This window comes from Mustela nivalis (assembly GCF_964662115.1).
Source record: "Mustela nivalis genome assembly, chromosome: 8".
Lineage (NCBI taxonomy): Eukaryota > Metazoa > Chordata > Mammalia > Carnivora > Mustelidae > Mustela > Mustela nivalis.
In genome coordinates, this window is record NC_139027.1 from 38719468 (window position 1) to 38736358 (window position 16891).

At 50.5% G+C, this 16891-nt stretch overlaps 1 protein-coding gene across 1 annotated transcript; it reads right to left on the reverse strand.

The window, feature by feature from the left end:
* Positions 1-2484: 2484 nt before the first annotated feature.
* THNSL2 (threonine synthase like 2) lies at positions 2485-16556 on the reverse strand. Its single transcript, XM_082743500.1, has 9 exons — positions 16348-16556; positions 14195-14429; positions 12688-12882; positions 12133-12285; positions 9061-9291; positions 6003-6151; positions 5774-5899; positions 3233-3384; positions 2485-2823 (listed from the first exon to the last, which is right to left on the reverse strand). The coding sequence occupies exons 2-9, from the start codon at positions 14415-14417 to the stop codon at positions 2613-2615; spliced, it is 1440 nt and encodes a 479-aa protein (XP_082599626.1). The 5' UTR covers positions 14418-14429; positions 16348-16556; the 3' UTR covers positions 2485-2612.
* Positions 16557-16891: the final 335 nt, after the last annotated feature.

A 16891-nucleotide genomic window follows, 5' to 3' on the forward strand; every position in this document is an offset into this window, starting at 1 on the left:
CAGAGTTGCCCTGCTCCTCCATTGGCCCCCAAGATCTCCGGTGGCCAGGATATCCTATAGTTTATGTTTTGTCTTTGTTAGCACTGTGTTCAGTGGCATTATTCTGGGTCCCTTCTTCCAAGTGTGGTGACCTCTCAGAGTTGGAGGTCTCTGAGCCATCCAGAGGGCAGGGATTTTGGGGGCCCTATGACCCCAACATGGCCCCAAGGCCGTCAGAAATACAGCAGCCAAAGGTATGGAGCTAGTGGCTCAGGCCAGCCCACAGTGCGCCTGGGAGCCGGGGCCAGTGTCCATTAGATAGACCCGCCAAGCAAGGCTGCAGCAGGCCCCCAGGGCCTCTCAGAGATGCAAAGCCATGTGAAAGGGAGAGTGGAGGATGACCCAGAAGCAGGACCACAGCCTGGGGAAGGATGGGAAGCGGCAGACCCCAGACCGGCTGCAGAAGACACAGTGTCATGGAAACTATCCATTGAAACACAGTACCTGGGTTCGAGTCCCAGGCTCTCTGCCTCCTCGTGGTGCCACCCCAGCCAAGTACTCACCTTGGAGTGCCTCGGTTTCTTCATCAGCAAAATGCGGATAATAACCATACCTCTGTCACCGGGGGTTGGGTTTCAATCAGCCACTTTGTAAAACATTGCCTGGCACAGAGTAACTTTGATCAGGCCCATGTGGTGACTTCCGGGCACTTTTGCTTCCTTGGCCTTCTTCCTCCCTCACAAATGTTAAAAATTCTCCTATACAAGTATGCTGGTATAAAGCTGGATTGTAGTCATTGTTCTTGATTTTAAAAGAAACGAAAACATTTTCATAGGCCTCTAAATGTATTGTGACTCCTGAGCATCAGACCTATCGTGCCTAGTGGATAAAAGGGGCCCTAGGGCTCCATCCTGCTTGCTAATGTAGATATTACAGTGTCTCTGAAACTGCCTGGTGCTTTGGCTTGTAAGGGCCATTGTCATTCCTTTAGGAATGTTCTGTCCATCCTCCTGTGCATCCAACATTCCTGCCCTTCCCTCTTTGTACTGAATGCCATGCTTCAATGACAAATTTCCCAGTAGGAGGGTGTCTTCCGGCCTCTGCCTTCTCTCTCTCCCCGGGCATCACAGAGCTGTGGAGCGGCATGTTCTGCTGTGGGAATGACAGGCAGGATCAACGTGGATGACAGGCTCCTTTAGACCTCAGGGTTTGGGAAGAGGCCTCTGGAGGCAGGATGCCTTCTCCCAGCGGCCCTCAGAATGGTAGCAACAGCATCCTCTAGTGGCCCCCAAACTCCCTCCATGCTGTGCCTGTCTCACCTCTCACGGGTGTTCCAAAGGTGCCCCTTGCCTCCCCCATTGAGAACATAAGCATTTTTTAAAAGATTTTATTTATTTATTTGACACAGAGAGATCACAAGTAGGCAGAGAGGCAGGCAGAAAGAGGGGGAAGCAGGCTCCCCGCCGAGCAGAGAGCCCAACATGGGACTCGATGCCGGGACTCCAGGATCATGACCCAAGCTGAAGGCAGTCGCCTAACCAACTGAGCCACCTAGGCACCCATTATTCAGGGAATTTGTAAGAACATTATTCAGGGTGGCTCGGTGGGTTAAGCCTCTGCCTTCTGCTCAGGTCATTATCTCAGGGTCCTGGGATGGAGTCTGGCGTTGGGCTCTCTGTTCAGCAGGAAGCCTGCTCCCACCCTCCTTCTGCCTGCTTCTCTGCCTACTTGTGATCTCTGTCAAATAAATAAAATCTTAAAAAATAAAAAATAAAAAAGAACTGCAGGTGTCCATTCCATTCCCAGAGATTTGCATGTGAAGGTGGCCAGAAGTTTGCATTTTTGAGACCCAAAGGCCATACTCTGAGAACCACCACACAGTTTTTGGGCAGATGGACAATTACAGGGATGCCGCACCCCCAGTTCCTGCTGGTTACAGAATGTGTCAGGCATCAAGCTCAGTTAGAACTGTCAAAGATGGGTCCACAAGACAAGCCACTAGAGTATGCGGAGGAAAGATCAATGTAGGTTTTTATCATTAATTAGTCCTTTATTCCTATTCTTATTTTAGCATATGGTTTGGGTGGCTTATATATATTTTAGCATACATATGTTGGGAGAACAAATTTTTAAAATGTTTTGATCAATAGGGGCCAACCCAAAATGTTTCAGCCCATTGTGTTAAACAGGGGTTCTTGTCTTCAAGAAGCTTCAAGATGAGGAGGTAATGTCTAATGTGGAAAACCATAAAACAGGATAGAAGGGAATAAACGTCTTAGGAAAGCTACTGTTGATGATTTTGCCAGAATCAGGAGCCCTTATGTCCATCCAGGCTGATGAGGGACAACTCCACGGTCAACAATTTGCAGGAACCACGACTCATCAAAGGACTGTCCCAGAGGCAGGGTGGAAGGCACGGAGAGGGGAGTGGGGGAGTCATAGTCTCAGAGGAACGGACAGTATGACTTCTCTGGGACAGCGTAGTTATGGAGGTACCCACGGAAATGGAGGCACTTTGACTTTATTTAGTGGTGCTGTGACACCGCCCTGGGTTCACAGAACAGGGGACCCTGATACAAGAGCAACAGAGCAACTTGACTCAAGTCAAATCCAGCCCGGCTATTCCAGAGCACTCAGGAATGAGCCCTCTGCTGCCAGCTCAGGCCCTCAATGGTGCTCCGAAGCATCAGCGTCCAGTCATCACCCTTCCGCATCGGGGTGCAGCGCGTCTCCTTGAACTCCAGGGCCCGGATCTCCGCGGGGGTCTCTGGGGTCAGCCCGGCAGCCAGGACAGCTTCTGGGAACTTGACTGCAGAGGCGGGGGCCAGACAGCACCGGGGAAGGCTGTGGGGTGGGGCAGGTGGGAACAGGAGGGCAGGCCAGAGACCAGACAGACAGATGAGGGAAGGAGGAGGTGAGGAGGGGAGAGAAGGAACAGGGGACGTAGGGATAGGGTGGTGCACAAAGAAAGGAAGAGAGAGAAAGAGGCAGATTGTTGGGTACCTTGAACTTATCTCTGCAGACACTGCCAGGGAAACTGCTCCTCTTTGTGGGAGACCCAGCTCAACCACCACCTTTCCGTGGCTGCCCCCCAGAGGGCTGTCACACACCCTCCTCTGGGACCACAGTTCTCAGGGCACAGCTCCTGCTCGTGAAAACCATTTGTGCAGATTCCTGCCTCCCCTGCTTGGGGAAGAGGAGGGCTCCCCGAAAGCCAGAGTACCCCGGTGACCCAAGCACCCACGGCCCGTACCTGGGCTGCTGCCGGTCAGTCTGTTGGTAATGGTAACTCACAGCCACAGCCGAGTGAGGGCACAGCAGGTACTGGTTCTCTTCCCAACATCGACTCATGGTCCGGGTGATGGCTTCATCCGACACGGACTCAGACGTCATGGCCTCTGAAAGCTGACAGGTCCCAGGGTCAGAGGGGTGGGAATCAGAGTCCAGGAGGTACCCGGGAAAGCGAGCCAAAACGCACTACATAACACAGGCAGCCAACACCAGACACTCAGAAAGAATCTCCAGACTAAGTTGCTCAACTTCAGCTCAGAGAAAAATCTGGTTCCCGTGTTTCCCAGTTTTAAGTTGCTTCCCTTAGCTTTGGAGAAGGATCCTTTGAGTTTCAGGTCCATAAATTTAGTTCAGATTAGCTCATGAATTAGCAAGTTTGTATATAGTTTTGTTCAACAAACGGACAAAACACAGAAGGTTAAGGGCATTCAAACATTCCTGGTGCCCTGTCGTTGGTACAAACCCTTCCAGTGGGTGCAATGAGCTCCTACCCAGTGGAGCTCACCCAGTGAGCTCCTACTCAGCCCAGGTCATGCCTCCTCCAGGAAGCCTCCCTGCAACCAGCAGATAGAGGAACTCCCCCTTCCCACGGCCCCTTCAGTGGGGAGGGTTGATCGGATCATTCTCTGAAAATTTATTGTGTGCTATCGATGTGCCCATCACCCCGCTGATATATGCATACAGCAGAGACCACAAGTGCCATAAATCCTTTGTACAGCTACCTGTCCCATTAGGGTTTCCAGTGGAGAGAGAATGTGTTTTCTCTATCTTTGTTTATCTCTAGTACGTAGCATGGTTCCTGGTTACAGGACACATGTGGAAGGAAGGAAGGAAGGAAAGAACGAACGAGTGAGTGACAGCTGTTCCAGCAGATGCACAGTCTTGTACAGCCAGGGAGAGAATGATGCAGGGTGGGATCTGGTGACTATGCTCCTGGAGCACCTCATTTACATGAGGAGAATGAACCATTAACCGAGTACGTTGATCTTTGTGTTATGGTCTGAATGTTTGTGTCCCCCTACCCCACCCAAATTCATATGTGAAAAACTGAATCCCAGTGTGATGGTATCAGAAGGTGGGACTTCGGGAAGGTCATTGGTGGTGGTGGGGGGGTGCTCTTGTGAATGGACTTAGTGTCTTTATAAGAAGAGGCTGGAGAGCTAGCTGCATGCCTTTCCACCATGTGAGGCTATGACAGCACATTGACTGTCCGCCGTTTCCATGGAAGTTGCTCCCACCAGAATGCAACCATGCTGGCACCCTGATCCCAGACTTCTGGCATCTGGAACTGTGAGTGATAGATGCCTATTGGTTATAGCCAACTCAGTCTCTACTTTGTTATAGCAGCGCCAATGAGGACAGAGTGCGTGTCACAGGAAACATCCAAATTCCACTCCGGTGTGCATGGGTGGCTAAGGCCAGAGAACTATATCCAGTTCTGGAAACAACCTTTAAGACAGTCATTGGCTAGGTGAAATTAGGTCACATAAGGGACAGCTAAATGGACAGGGAAGACTCAGCGGAGAAATGAAAATTCTCTTCAAATATGGGAATCACACAGCTTCCCCCGTGCAGAGTTCAGTTGAAAGGAGGCGATCCCAGCTCAACATACAGAACTTCATAACGATGAGAGCTGGTGTGAGGTCTGAGGTCCTGGTCCCTGGACATAGAGTCTGGACGACTTGGTGGGACGTGGTAGAGAAACTTAAAGGCAATGTCAACATACAAAATCCTTTTTCTCAAGGCAAAATAAGTAGATCATCACCAGGTTGCACTTAAAATAAAATCAACGAGGGCACCTGGGTGGCTCAGTCAGTTAAGGGTCCAACTCTTTGAGTTCGGCTCATGTCATGATCTCAGGGTCATGACGTGCTGAGTATGGAGACTGCGTAAGATTCTTTCTCTCCTTCTGCCTTTGTTTTCCCCCAGCCCCCGTCCACTCGCACGCACGCTCTATCTCTCAAAAATAAATAAAATAAATAAATAAATAAATAAATAAATAAAATAAAATAAGATAAAAGCAACCCTTCCCAACTAGATGCCTATCACTCTGAAGAAATAACATTTCTCCTTTTCCTTTTAAAAAGAAGGCTCAAGAGGATAATATTGCCAATTGTTGCTACTGCTGAAAATCAACAACAATAAATAGAAATAATAATAGCTAATGTACCAAGCCCTATATTTCCAGGCAGTATACAAAGTGCTTCATGGGCATTATTTGACTTCAGTCTTCAACAGTGGTAGGCATTCTCGTAAGCCCCACTTTACGTATGAGGAAACTGAGGCACAGAATTTAAGAAACGGGCCCTGTCTCTAAACCAATGTTCTCTACTGTGTCTCCTCATTAATAAATGAATCCATGGAAAGTGACTGCAGAGGTGCCCGCCTCATTGCAGGTGCTCAAGAAACAGGTCCCCTCTTCCCTTAACCAGATCTCCAAACCCAAGTTGGGTTTCACGGCTGCACCCTTTGCTTTCTCTGTGGTGCGTGGGTGGTGACTGACCTTGTCATGCAGTTCCTTGGGTAGACTCGTGCTTTGGGTCCTTTCAAACTGCTCCATGAGGGCTCTCGTCCCCTGGCTGTCAGAGCCCGACAGCAGCCAGAAGATCCTCTCCATGTTGTAGGGCACCTGAGCAGGAAGGCAGGGTGCCAGGACCCCACGGACCTCAGCCCTTGTCCATCCCACCACCCCACCATCCTGGGTCAAGCGCACACTTTCCCACAGGTCCTACCTGAATGTCCATGGCTGAAGCCAAGGTCGGTTCGACGGCCTTGGACAGAGAGAAGTCTCCCCGCTGCACGGTCCTGTGGATGATGTCATTGCGGTTCACAGCCACGACCAGGCGAATGGGCAGGCCCATCTTCTGAGCAAGGCACCCAGCTTAAGACAGGAGAGGAGAGGACCAAAGCTTTCTCAGACATCACGTCCAAAATACAAGAAATAAAAGGAAATTTATACAAATTGGATTTCATCAAAATTAAGAAACTTTGGTGCTCTTTGAAGACTTTTTGTGCTTCAAAGGACATGATCAAGAAAACGGAAAGGCAGCTCACGGAATGGGAAAGAATATTTGCAAATCCTATATCTGATAAAGGACTGGCATACAGAATATGTAAATAACTCTAACTCTTACAGCTCAACAATAAAAACACAAATATCCCAATTTAAAAATGGGCAAAAGACTGAGACAAACATTTCTCCAGAAGATATACACATGGCCAGTGAGAACATAAAAGATACTCAACATCAGGGAACTAGAAACCAAAGTCAAAGAGACATACCATTGCATGTCCATTCGGATGGCTAGAGTCAAAGCGTTGGTGGGGCTATGGAGAAATTAATACCCTCCCATGTTGCGTTGGGTTGGGAATATCAAATGATGGGAATACAAAATGGTACAGCTGCTTTGGAAATGTCTGACCGTTCCTCAAAAAGTTATGACTTTTTTTTTTCTGTGACCCAGAACTTCTACTCCTAGGTATGCATACTCAAGAGAAATGAAAATACAGGTCCACATGAAAACTTAGACACCAACGTTTACAGCAGCATTGTTTATAATAGTTACGATACTGAAGCAATCCCAATGTCCAATAATGATAAATGGATAAACAGAGGTGGTGTTTACATACAATGGAGTATTATTCAGCCACAGAAAGGAACCAAGTACTGATTACAATGTCAATGAAACTTGAAAACAGAAAGCGAAAGAAGCTAAAAAAAGGTCACTTATTGTATGATTCAATTTCTATAAAATGTCCGGAATAGCCAAATTGATAGAGACAAAATAGCCAAATTGATAGAGACAAAATAGATCAGTGGCTGCCTAGAACTGGGGATATGCGGGGAAATGTGGAGTCACTGTTAGAGGGAACACGGTTTCTTTCCAACGTGATGGAAATGTTCTGAAACTGACTGTGGGGACGGTTGCACAAATCTGACATATACTAAAAACTATTCAGTTGTACACTTTAAACAGGTGAATTGTATAGTATGTGTATATATATGTATACATAAAATTATGAGTTATACTATATAACAATAAAGCTCACACACACACACACACACACACACACACACACACAGGAAAGAAGAGGAGATGCTACTGTCCCGATACTCTTCTCCACCCCCATATGTCTCCCCACCTCTCTTCCTCTTCCTCTCTCTCTCACATACATACACACCAGGCACACCTGCTCGCTATCCCTTGCAGAAGAGAAAATGAAGGTTCTGGGAAGTTGAAAGGACCCACCCCAAGCCTGCTGGGTGGCACACGTGCTAGCCCCAGACTCAGCCTCCTAGCAGCAGCCCCTTTGGACACCCTGTTCCTCCAGAGCCCTCGGCCCACCCAGCCAGCAGCTCCTGTTCGCATGGAACAAACAAAGCATTCCTCACCCTGGGAGAGGGAGAGTTTGTAAATTAGGTAGTCATTTAGGAAGGTTTTACCTACTTCCATGAATGGTTCCTCTCTGGTGGGTCGTTAAGAGGAGTTGGGGATCACCACCCCACCCCAACGTCACTCTGCCTTTTGCAAAAAAGCACTTTCACATTCTTATTTTCCACTTGATCCGCCTGTAAACATCACGCTTTCTGTGTATGGCGGAGGAGAAAGGGACGCTCACCAGGGCCCAGGGGCTTAAATTTCCACAGCCAGTTCCTGATGGAGCAGAGAGGGTCGGGAGCGCTCTCTGCAAACATCTGTTTCGTGCCAGCCACTGTGGTGGGCCCTGGGATGCGTGCAGGTGGCACCATCCACGGGAGGCTGATGCGAATGGGGAGCTCAGTGCGCTTCCCCACCGTGGGTGGTGAAGACGGTCCCAACCCCGTGGAAGTGCAGGAAGTCAGGAAGCCCCCGGACCACTGAGCTGCTTCTGCAGCCTCACTGAAGCCCTCCTTGGTGCCCATCAGAAGCAATGCCGCCTACAGAACCATCCGAAATGGTCACTGCTGAGGAGGCAGCCTCGGAAGCTCACAAGGGGACGCAGACTCTGGAGGAGTGGTCATCCTGGCTGTGTTCCCAACCGGAGTGTAAGCAGGGACCAGCTGGCTAACTTCCCTGTGCCTCTACTTCCTCTTCATTAAGTGGAGACAGCAGTACCGTCCTCACAGATGCATGTGAGCATTAAGTAAGTTGATCTGTGAAAAGCACGTAGAGGGGCACCTGATGCATAGGAAGTGCTGGAGACATGCTTATTCTTATTCTAGAAGGTGGTTTCATGGCCACGCAAAGGTACAGCGCAGCGCCCTTGCAAAGTTCATGCCCACACGTGAAGGATCTTACTTGCACTTCACGGGAGCCCTGAGAGATATGATAAGCTATCCAGTATTGCTTTTACAGCTGAGCGGCTGGGTCTAAGGGACTGCCCCCAGGGCCATTCTGCTGGGGCCAGACCTCCTTCCACCTCACGCGGTCTCTGGGTAGGGACTCTGGGGTGGGAACATGTTGTGCTGGCTGCCCTCACAGCAGGCCGCTGGCTGAGGCCGGGAACAAAGTCCGCCTCTCTGGAAGCAGGCCCTGGCAGGCCAGCAGAGCAGCTGAACCTTGACCGTATCTCTTCACACTCTCCTGAGGGGGGTTAGAGCCCGTCCTTCCCTCCTGCAGCGAGCAGCCGAGCTGTCCTCCCCGCGAGTGATGGGGAGGTTTGCTGGGGGCTTCTCCTGCATGGTTGCCTGTCACCTTCAGAGCGAGGACTAGAACGGTCTCCTCACAGTTGCAGCCGAAGGGCAGCTGGGAGGACGAGGGCTATGGGCATTTTTCTGGAAAGACCATCTCTGCCCAAGGGCCTCCTTACCTGCTAGATTACCGGCAGCCCCTGTTGGCACAACCACCTCCACGGGGGGCAGAGGGTAGGTGTCCAAGGATGACGCGCACTGGAAATAAGCGAAGAAGTGGTGGGCCATTTGCACGAGGACCCGGGACCAGTTGATGGAATTCAGACTCATCAGATTGTGCTTCTTGACAAAAGCCACGTCAGCAAACACAGCCTTGATTGGCTCATCCAGCTCATCGCTGTTGCCTTCCACTGTCAGGAGAGAGAGGGGAGGGGAGCTACCAGGAGCATGGAGAACCCCCAGTCGGCACTTGCCTGCAAGCAGGCCCTCCCGCACTGGGCCCACCCAGCCGGGACCTTCACTCAGCCTTGGTTTCTGCTCTCCCATGTCGTGGCCTAGCTTTCTAGACTTGAAATTAAGCAACTGAAGGAAAGAAACCATGTCTTATTATTCTTGAGGTCATACTTCCAATATTTCTACCATTACATAAAATTAGACATAAACCGTCAACCTTCTGGGATGTTGGGAAAAGGCCTCCTCCTTGGAGTCCATGCCCGCTAGCCCCACTCTCTAGGAACAAGGAGAGATGGTTTCTGAGGCTATGGTGTGGCAAGAGGCCAATCTTTTCTTTACTCCTCGGTCCTTTACCAGGACTTGGGGGTACAGACTACCCGTTCTCATATGCTCTGCCCTTCTCTCAGTTAGATCAAAGAGAGGCATTCTGCTCTCTGCTCCCACGTGGTAGGTAAGCTGGCATGGACCTTTCCTCCCTGAGCTGGGTGTGGGCACAGTTTAATTTATGGATGAATTACTGGGTCAATTTACAGGTGAGTTGGCTACTAGTCCAACTTGCCCTCCTCAGTCCAGCCCAACCAGCCACCAAGCCAATATTGATCTCTTATCCGACATCTGGGTCTATTTCTCCACCAAACTTGATCCCAACTTGAAAGACAGGGCTAAGATTTACTGAGGGAAGTGCCAGAGTAAGCCCGAAGGTTGTTACTCATTCTACTTTGTACTGTTTATCGGCAATGAGGCTATGGGGCTAACCCCAGATCCACACACCAGAGGGATGTTTGCTGGGGTTCTAGGAAAAGATTCACTGCTCTTAAGAAGTAGCCCCAGGAAGAGAGACTTAGTTACCTGAAGTAAGCATCATAAGCCATGAGGGAGATGAGCCTTAGGACCGGGAAGGCAGAGCAGGGAATGCAGATAACCTGGGTCTCTGCTGAGGGACAGCTAAACCGACTCTTCAGGAACCCATTCGGGGACTTACATAACTATTCCAGTTATATAAGCTGGAAAATACTCTGTTCGAGCTGGTCAGAGTTAGATTTTTTGTCACTTCCAGCCAAAAATATCCTAAATAATGTATAACTAGCACTTGCTCATTATTCTGTGCTTAAGAAGAACCCAATACAAAATATATCTGGAAATTAATATCTTTAAAAAAACCTCAGTGTCCAATTCACAGCAATCCAGGTGGCCCATCCCTACTCCCTGAGCTCCCTGGTCTAAGAGAAAAGACATGTCCACTCTTAGCTCCGGAAAAAACACCCATCCTCCTAGAAACCAGATGAGAAGATTCCAGAAAGGAAAGGAAGGACCAGAACAGGTCTATTTAGGAACAAAACTTAATATATGTAAGTCCGCTGTCTTATTTTCTTGAAGCTCAGAACACGGATAAAACAGAAACGTCCCTTGGGCTCCAGCAAGAAAACATTTATGACATAGGGCACTCATGACCATCCACATTTCTCCTACTATTTTGCAAGTGGGTACTGTTCTCTGCTCCATGGTCAGTAACGGAGCTTACACACGAGTCCTCGTGTAAAAGCCCTCCAATACCTAGTATAAGGCAAGAAGGGAGTAGGTGGCAGGACAGATGTACAAAATGTTATTCTCTGCTTCAATTCTAGGCAAAAATAGTCCTAGATCTATAACTAGCAATCGTAGTGCTTAGGGCGTAACAGGGACCCTCGGGAGCCCAGATATCACACATCCAAATTTTGCAATGAGCGTGGGAAAATGCAGCCAAATATGGGCAACGACAAAAGCTAAGGGACATGTAAGATTTTCCAACACCTGCATTAGCTAAACCCAGAACTCTTCACTGGAACGTGTAGGTGCTTATTAAAGAAAAGTGTAGAAGGGGCTTTGGGCTTACTTTTGAACTCATGGACAAAGGATTTTCATGCTACCCCCATGAGTAAGGTCTGTCTGCCCTATGCTTTTGCTCCTTGACGAAATCCGTGTTCTATGAAAAGCACCCTCTGAAGGGTCATACAAGGAGCCTGGGTGAGGGGTAGGAGGAATGCCTCCTGCCACCAACTGCTCTCCTGCTAAGTGAGTGACCAAGCCAGGCCAGGCCTCCTGGACAGCTTTCCCAGGGCCACAGTGTACAAAACCTCACCAAGACCCCCTACTCCTCATACCCCCATCCCTACTTTGAGATTACCTGGGTTCTAGCTAGGTGTGAAAAGTAGAAATAAGCACATACGGTTCCCCTCAAGCTCCCTCTGTCCTTCTCGAGTCTCGATTTCTACAGAACAGATGCCCAGTGGGTACTACTGAGTAGTTTCCCACACCTGCTAACCAAATGCCTGACTGAGTAGTTTCTAGACTATAACGGAGGGCATGAGCTGTTACCATGTAAGGGCACATTCTTTTAAAATTATCATTGAATGTCTTTGTGTCCACTGAAGTTCAGGGCTCTGTAACAAAACCCAAGTCACTTGGCTCAGGCTGTGGGTCTGGCGGCGGCCTGAATATATGGCACCAGTAGGGTGAACCCACACAGAAATGGCGTTCTTTGGGGTTTGGTGTTCAACCGCCACTTCTTGGGTTCTACCGTCAGTAACGGTTTGTGCATTTGTCCCCTCCAATAGCTTCTGAAACTGTGTTGCCAAGAGCTTGCCCAGAGCTAAGCCAAGCTACAATCTCATGACTGATGAAGGAAGCGAGGGGCAGAGAAAAGGCAGGAGGAAGGATGGTCAACTCATCACCTGGCCAGTTGTACTCCAGCCCATCTCCCAAAACAGACACCCTCAAGGCGGCCACGCTTTCCCTGGAGCCTCCATCCCCGCTCTCACCTCCGGACACATGGACCTTCTCCCTCAGCACTGTGGTCATCTGGAGCTCTTGGATCTTCGTGCAGTGACCCTGGGGCAGCAGAACGATGATGTCCACGTTCTTCGCTCCTTGAACACTCTCAATGGCAGCACTTCCTGTGTCCCCAGATGTTCCTGGATAGGAAGAAAAAATAACCCTCCCCTGTACAACAAGGGCAATGGAAAAGGAAAGAAGGAAAGCGGCAATGTCTACTTCAGATACCTGGAGAGCTGGAACCTCGTACTTAATCTGGGGTCCACTTACCTCCTAGAGACCAGGGGACAGAAACTAAGGCCTCTGTGAACTGGGTACCATATAATCTTACATATTTTGGGTACTTAAAATATTATTCTGAGAAGGTTCCGTAGCCTCCACCAGACTGACAAAGGGGTCCACGGCACAGAAAGGATGACAAATCCTGCTCTAGAAGAACCAGTCACACATGCTCCTCGAGCCATCCACGCGGAGCACCCTATGGTAGACACTGGCATGTCAGGGTGCCTACGGGGCTCGGCCCTAGTGCCCACGATGCACACCTACAACCACGGTGACGTGCTTCTCCTTCTTCTCCAGAAAATACTGCAGGAATTGTGCTGTGCAGCCCAGGGCCAAGTCCTTAAATGCGTATGTGACCCCATGCCACAGCTCCAACACATTCAGCCTGTTCCTCAGTCTGGACAGATGGACCACCTCTCTGTGGCGGAATCTGCGGAAGGCTCGGTCGATCAGATCTGTGTGGGGAGAGAGGTGGAACAGGGGGGGAAGGCCTGAGCTCGGCCTCAGGTTCTCTGGTTCTCCCCTCAACCCCACCCTGTCTCTCTATGCTTTGAAGGTCAAGTTTCTTTCTCCTGCTACCCAATACGAGACCGGAAACGTTTACCCCAAAGGAGACTATAGATGAATAGAATTACTGAATCCTAGGCAAAAGTCTGAAAAGACATGAACCACTCTGTTTGTAGATTCCTGAGTGATGTCCCCCAGAGAAGAGAAATAGTCTAAGACTTCCATCTTTCACTTTATAAACGCATCGTTTGGATGTCTTGTGGGCATGCACGCCAGCTGAGGTTCAATTCAACAACTGTGCAACAAACGGATCCATGTCTCATCTCTTCTAATGTTCCTTCCTAAAGACCAGACGTTGTTTGTTTTTGCTGCACTAAATTTCACACCTGTGATACCAGAGCCTAGGTTTGGTTTACATATAATCCTGCCCAAGGCAAGTCCATCTTGGGTAGTGCTTCTCAAACTTTAACTGACAAGCCAATCACCTGGGACCTTAAAATGCAGATCCTGGTTCAGAAGGTCTGAGGAAGGCAGAGAATTCTAATAAGAGCTTGGGCAATGCCAACAGTGCCATCAGACCACATTCCTGAGTGGTCCTCTTCTTCCAGCCCTGAACTCTCACCACCACATTGTGGATTCGTTCCCATATCTGGCCCATGGACCAGCAGCACTAGTATTATCACTGGCAGTGATATCACCAGTGATATCACTAGCAGCATTATCACCAGCAGTACCAGTATTATTGGTCGGAATGCAGAGTCTCAGGCCCACCCCAGACCTACTGAATCAAAATCTGCATTTTAACAGGATCCCCAGGGAAATCGATGGGCATATTCCAGCTTGAGAGGAGTTGGTCCAGGACACTCTCCAAGTCCCTTCTGGAATTACCATTCAAGGAAACAGAACAGTCATCTGAGGGTCCACATGCTTTATATACAGGTAGGAAACAGCCCAACATTCAAGCATCTCAGGATGTTGGTGAAGTCTCTAGCCTTAAAGAGGTTTTTGAAAAATAAACTAAAGGAAAACATTCTATGCAAATCACCATGGCATTCATCTCTTTGGAGATGGACGGTGGAATGGATAAACTCTCTGGGAATATTGCCATTTCTGGGATCCTAGAATCTGAGGAAAAAAATCTCCAACGTTTGGGAAATAGGACTAGAAACCTCCTAGGGGTTAAGAAATGGATTTGCAGCTCTGGTGGGGCATGGACTGCCAGGGGAATGAGGTGGGAGAAGGGAGGCTGGGGATGCTCACCGTTTAAGACATCTCGTGGAATGAGCTCAGGACCAATGAAGAGGGTGCACAGCTCCTTTACCAGACTGGGGTAGGAGAGCGAACTCCACTGACGCAGGGTCTCTATGTCCAACTGTGGGAGCTCCTCGGGCATGAAGAGACCGCCATCGGGAGCATAGCCAGAGAAGAGGGCCCCCTCAAAGTCAACCCGTGGGGCCATCCCCCTAGTGCTGACGTACCACATGATCCTGGTGGCCTGCAGAGGGAACAGTCCCAAAGGCACCTGATCTCCAAGCTCAGTACCCCACAGGAAAAAGCTGAAGTGTACACGCACCCTCAGCTAGCCCTTGGACCACCACTCATGGGGGTAAGCATCCCAGTCTGAGAGACTGGAGCCCTGTCGAGTCTCAAGCCAGTCCAAATCATGACCTCTCCAGTGAAAATGAGGCCAATTCACTGATTTTGGGAGAGGAGTTGCCAAGTCATGTAAGGAAAGGAGAAAGTTTGGTCCTCACTGTGGAGGAATAAGGGAACTGGGAAAAGATCATAGCAATAAGGCAAGCGCCATTTTGATAGCCCTCTTGATAAAGAGAGGACCACCACAGCTGGTCAGGCACCCTTTTGAGAGATAACTGGGTCCACTTCTGTTTAAAAAGTAACCACTTTTGACGGTTATACAGCAATGTTGCCTATAACCTAGTGGTTCCTCACTCTGGTTGTTTGTTAGAATTAACTTGGGAGCTTTTTTTTTTTTTTTTTTTTTAAGATTTTATTTATTTGACAGACAGAGATCACAAGTAGGCAGAGGCAGGCAGAAAGAGAGGGAAGCAGGTTCCCTGCTGAGTAGAGAGCCTGATGCAGGACTTGATCCCAGGACCCCGGGACCATTACCTGAGCCGAAGGCAGGTACTTTAACTCACTGAGCCACCCAGGCGCCCCAACTTGGGAGCTTTAAAGAAAGTATTCCTATCTGGGACCCTCCCTGGATCAATGAGATTAAAACCTCTATGTGAGAGGCTCCATGGGTGATGTTACTGTGCAGTGAGGGTTAAGAAGACAGTAACCAACTTGTCCCACTCTGCTCGGGACCTTCCCAGTTTTAGAACTGAAAGTAGCATGTCCCAAGAAAACCCATCAATGCCAAACAAACTAGAATGGTTTGGTCATGCTAGTTGAGAACCAGTGCCCTTCCTCTAGGCCTAATCCTAGAATCATTAGAAGCGCAGGCAAGCTACCCTTAAGAGAGGCTTAACTGGTCCTGTGTGGGCTTAGGACTCTGGGGTTATGGGAAGCGGAACGTCCAAGGGCGCCCAAGGCCTAACTCTGGTCCCAGTGCCCCCTCAGTTAGGGTCTCAGGAGCCAGGTGCCAGGTCCAGGAGCTGAGCTTACGATCTGAATACCTTTCTCTGGCCCCTGGAGGTGATTCCAGGAGCTCTGGTTTTAAAGCCCCAAGGCCAGGAAACATTTCAGGAAGGGCTAGCAGGTAAAGAAATTTTCTGACAAAAAGTGGGGCAGGGCAGGAGGGCCTGAGGGCCTGGAGCTGAGGGCCTGAACAACTGGCCACTGATAGCACACAGACCCTGTAGGGGGCGGAGCCCCCCCCCCCCCCCCCTGCCCCGCGGTCTCAGGTAGGCCCCGGCTTAAGGTCCCCGGGCACCAGTCCTCCGGCTAACCAGGCCCTGGGTCAGGGAAGGAGGTTTTGATAAGGCCCGCAGGATAAGGCACGCTCCCGGCCTCTGAAAACACGTTGGACTTCTCAGTTTCGGGCTCCCGGGTACTGCAGAAACCCTACAGACCGCGCAAAGCCTCGGGAACCCTGGACCCGCCCTGGTTCCTCCGAGCGCGGGCAGAGCGCCGCCGCTAAGAGGTTACGAAGGGGCGGGGAGGCGGACAAGCCGCGCGGTAAAGTCAACCGCGAGTTCAAGAGCGCAGATTAGCCGCCACCGAGGACCGCCCCCCCAGCAAACGCGATCCCCGGAAGCCGACGGGGGCAGGGGCCCCGCCGCCGGCCTGTGTGCGGGGAGCTTGGCCGCCGAGACGCAGGCTCCGTGGGGCTCCTCCCCTCCCCTCCCATCCCCTCCCCTGCCTTCCCCTCCTCCAAGCCCGGGGATCGGCCGCCCGGGGCGCGAGGAGCCGGAGGGGCTGCCCGGGCCGGGGGTTGGGGGGGCGATTACCGGGTCCGCGGCGCGGGCGGCTGCGGGGGGCGGCCCCGGAGGCGGCAGGCTGGGCCCAGGCGGGGCGGAGCGCGCTGGCCGCGGCGGCGGGGTCGGGCTTCCGCCGGGAGAGGGACAAGGACCGCGGGGCGGTGAGGCTGAGCGCGGGAGGCGGCGGCGCGGGAAGAGGTGCCAGCGGGAGCGCAGCCCTTCACCCCTCACTGGGCACGGGTGTGTGTGTTTTAAGTTGGCACGTGTTTAAGGCACCTCGCTAATCACTGACATTGGGTCTCTTCACCTTCACCGCCGCCCTGGAACCTTTTTTTTTTCCGATTAGAAAACAGGACAAGATGGAGGGAAGAACCCCTTCTTTGGGCTTCATGCTTCTCACCTGTAAAATCAGACTTCTGGATGAACTCCTTGTTCCTCAGACCCTAGGGCTGGTACATCCTGATTTCGGAATCCGCGGGGATACCGGGCATTGTTTAAGCCCCGACAGTTCTTCGTAGGAAAACACTTCTTAAGGAAATACAGATCTAGTCTAGAGTAAAAATCCAACCCCACT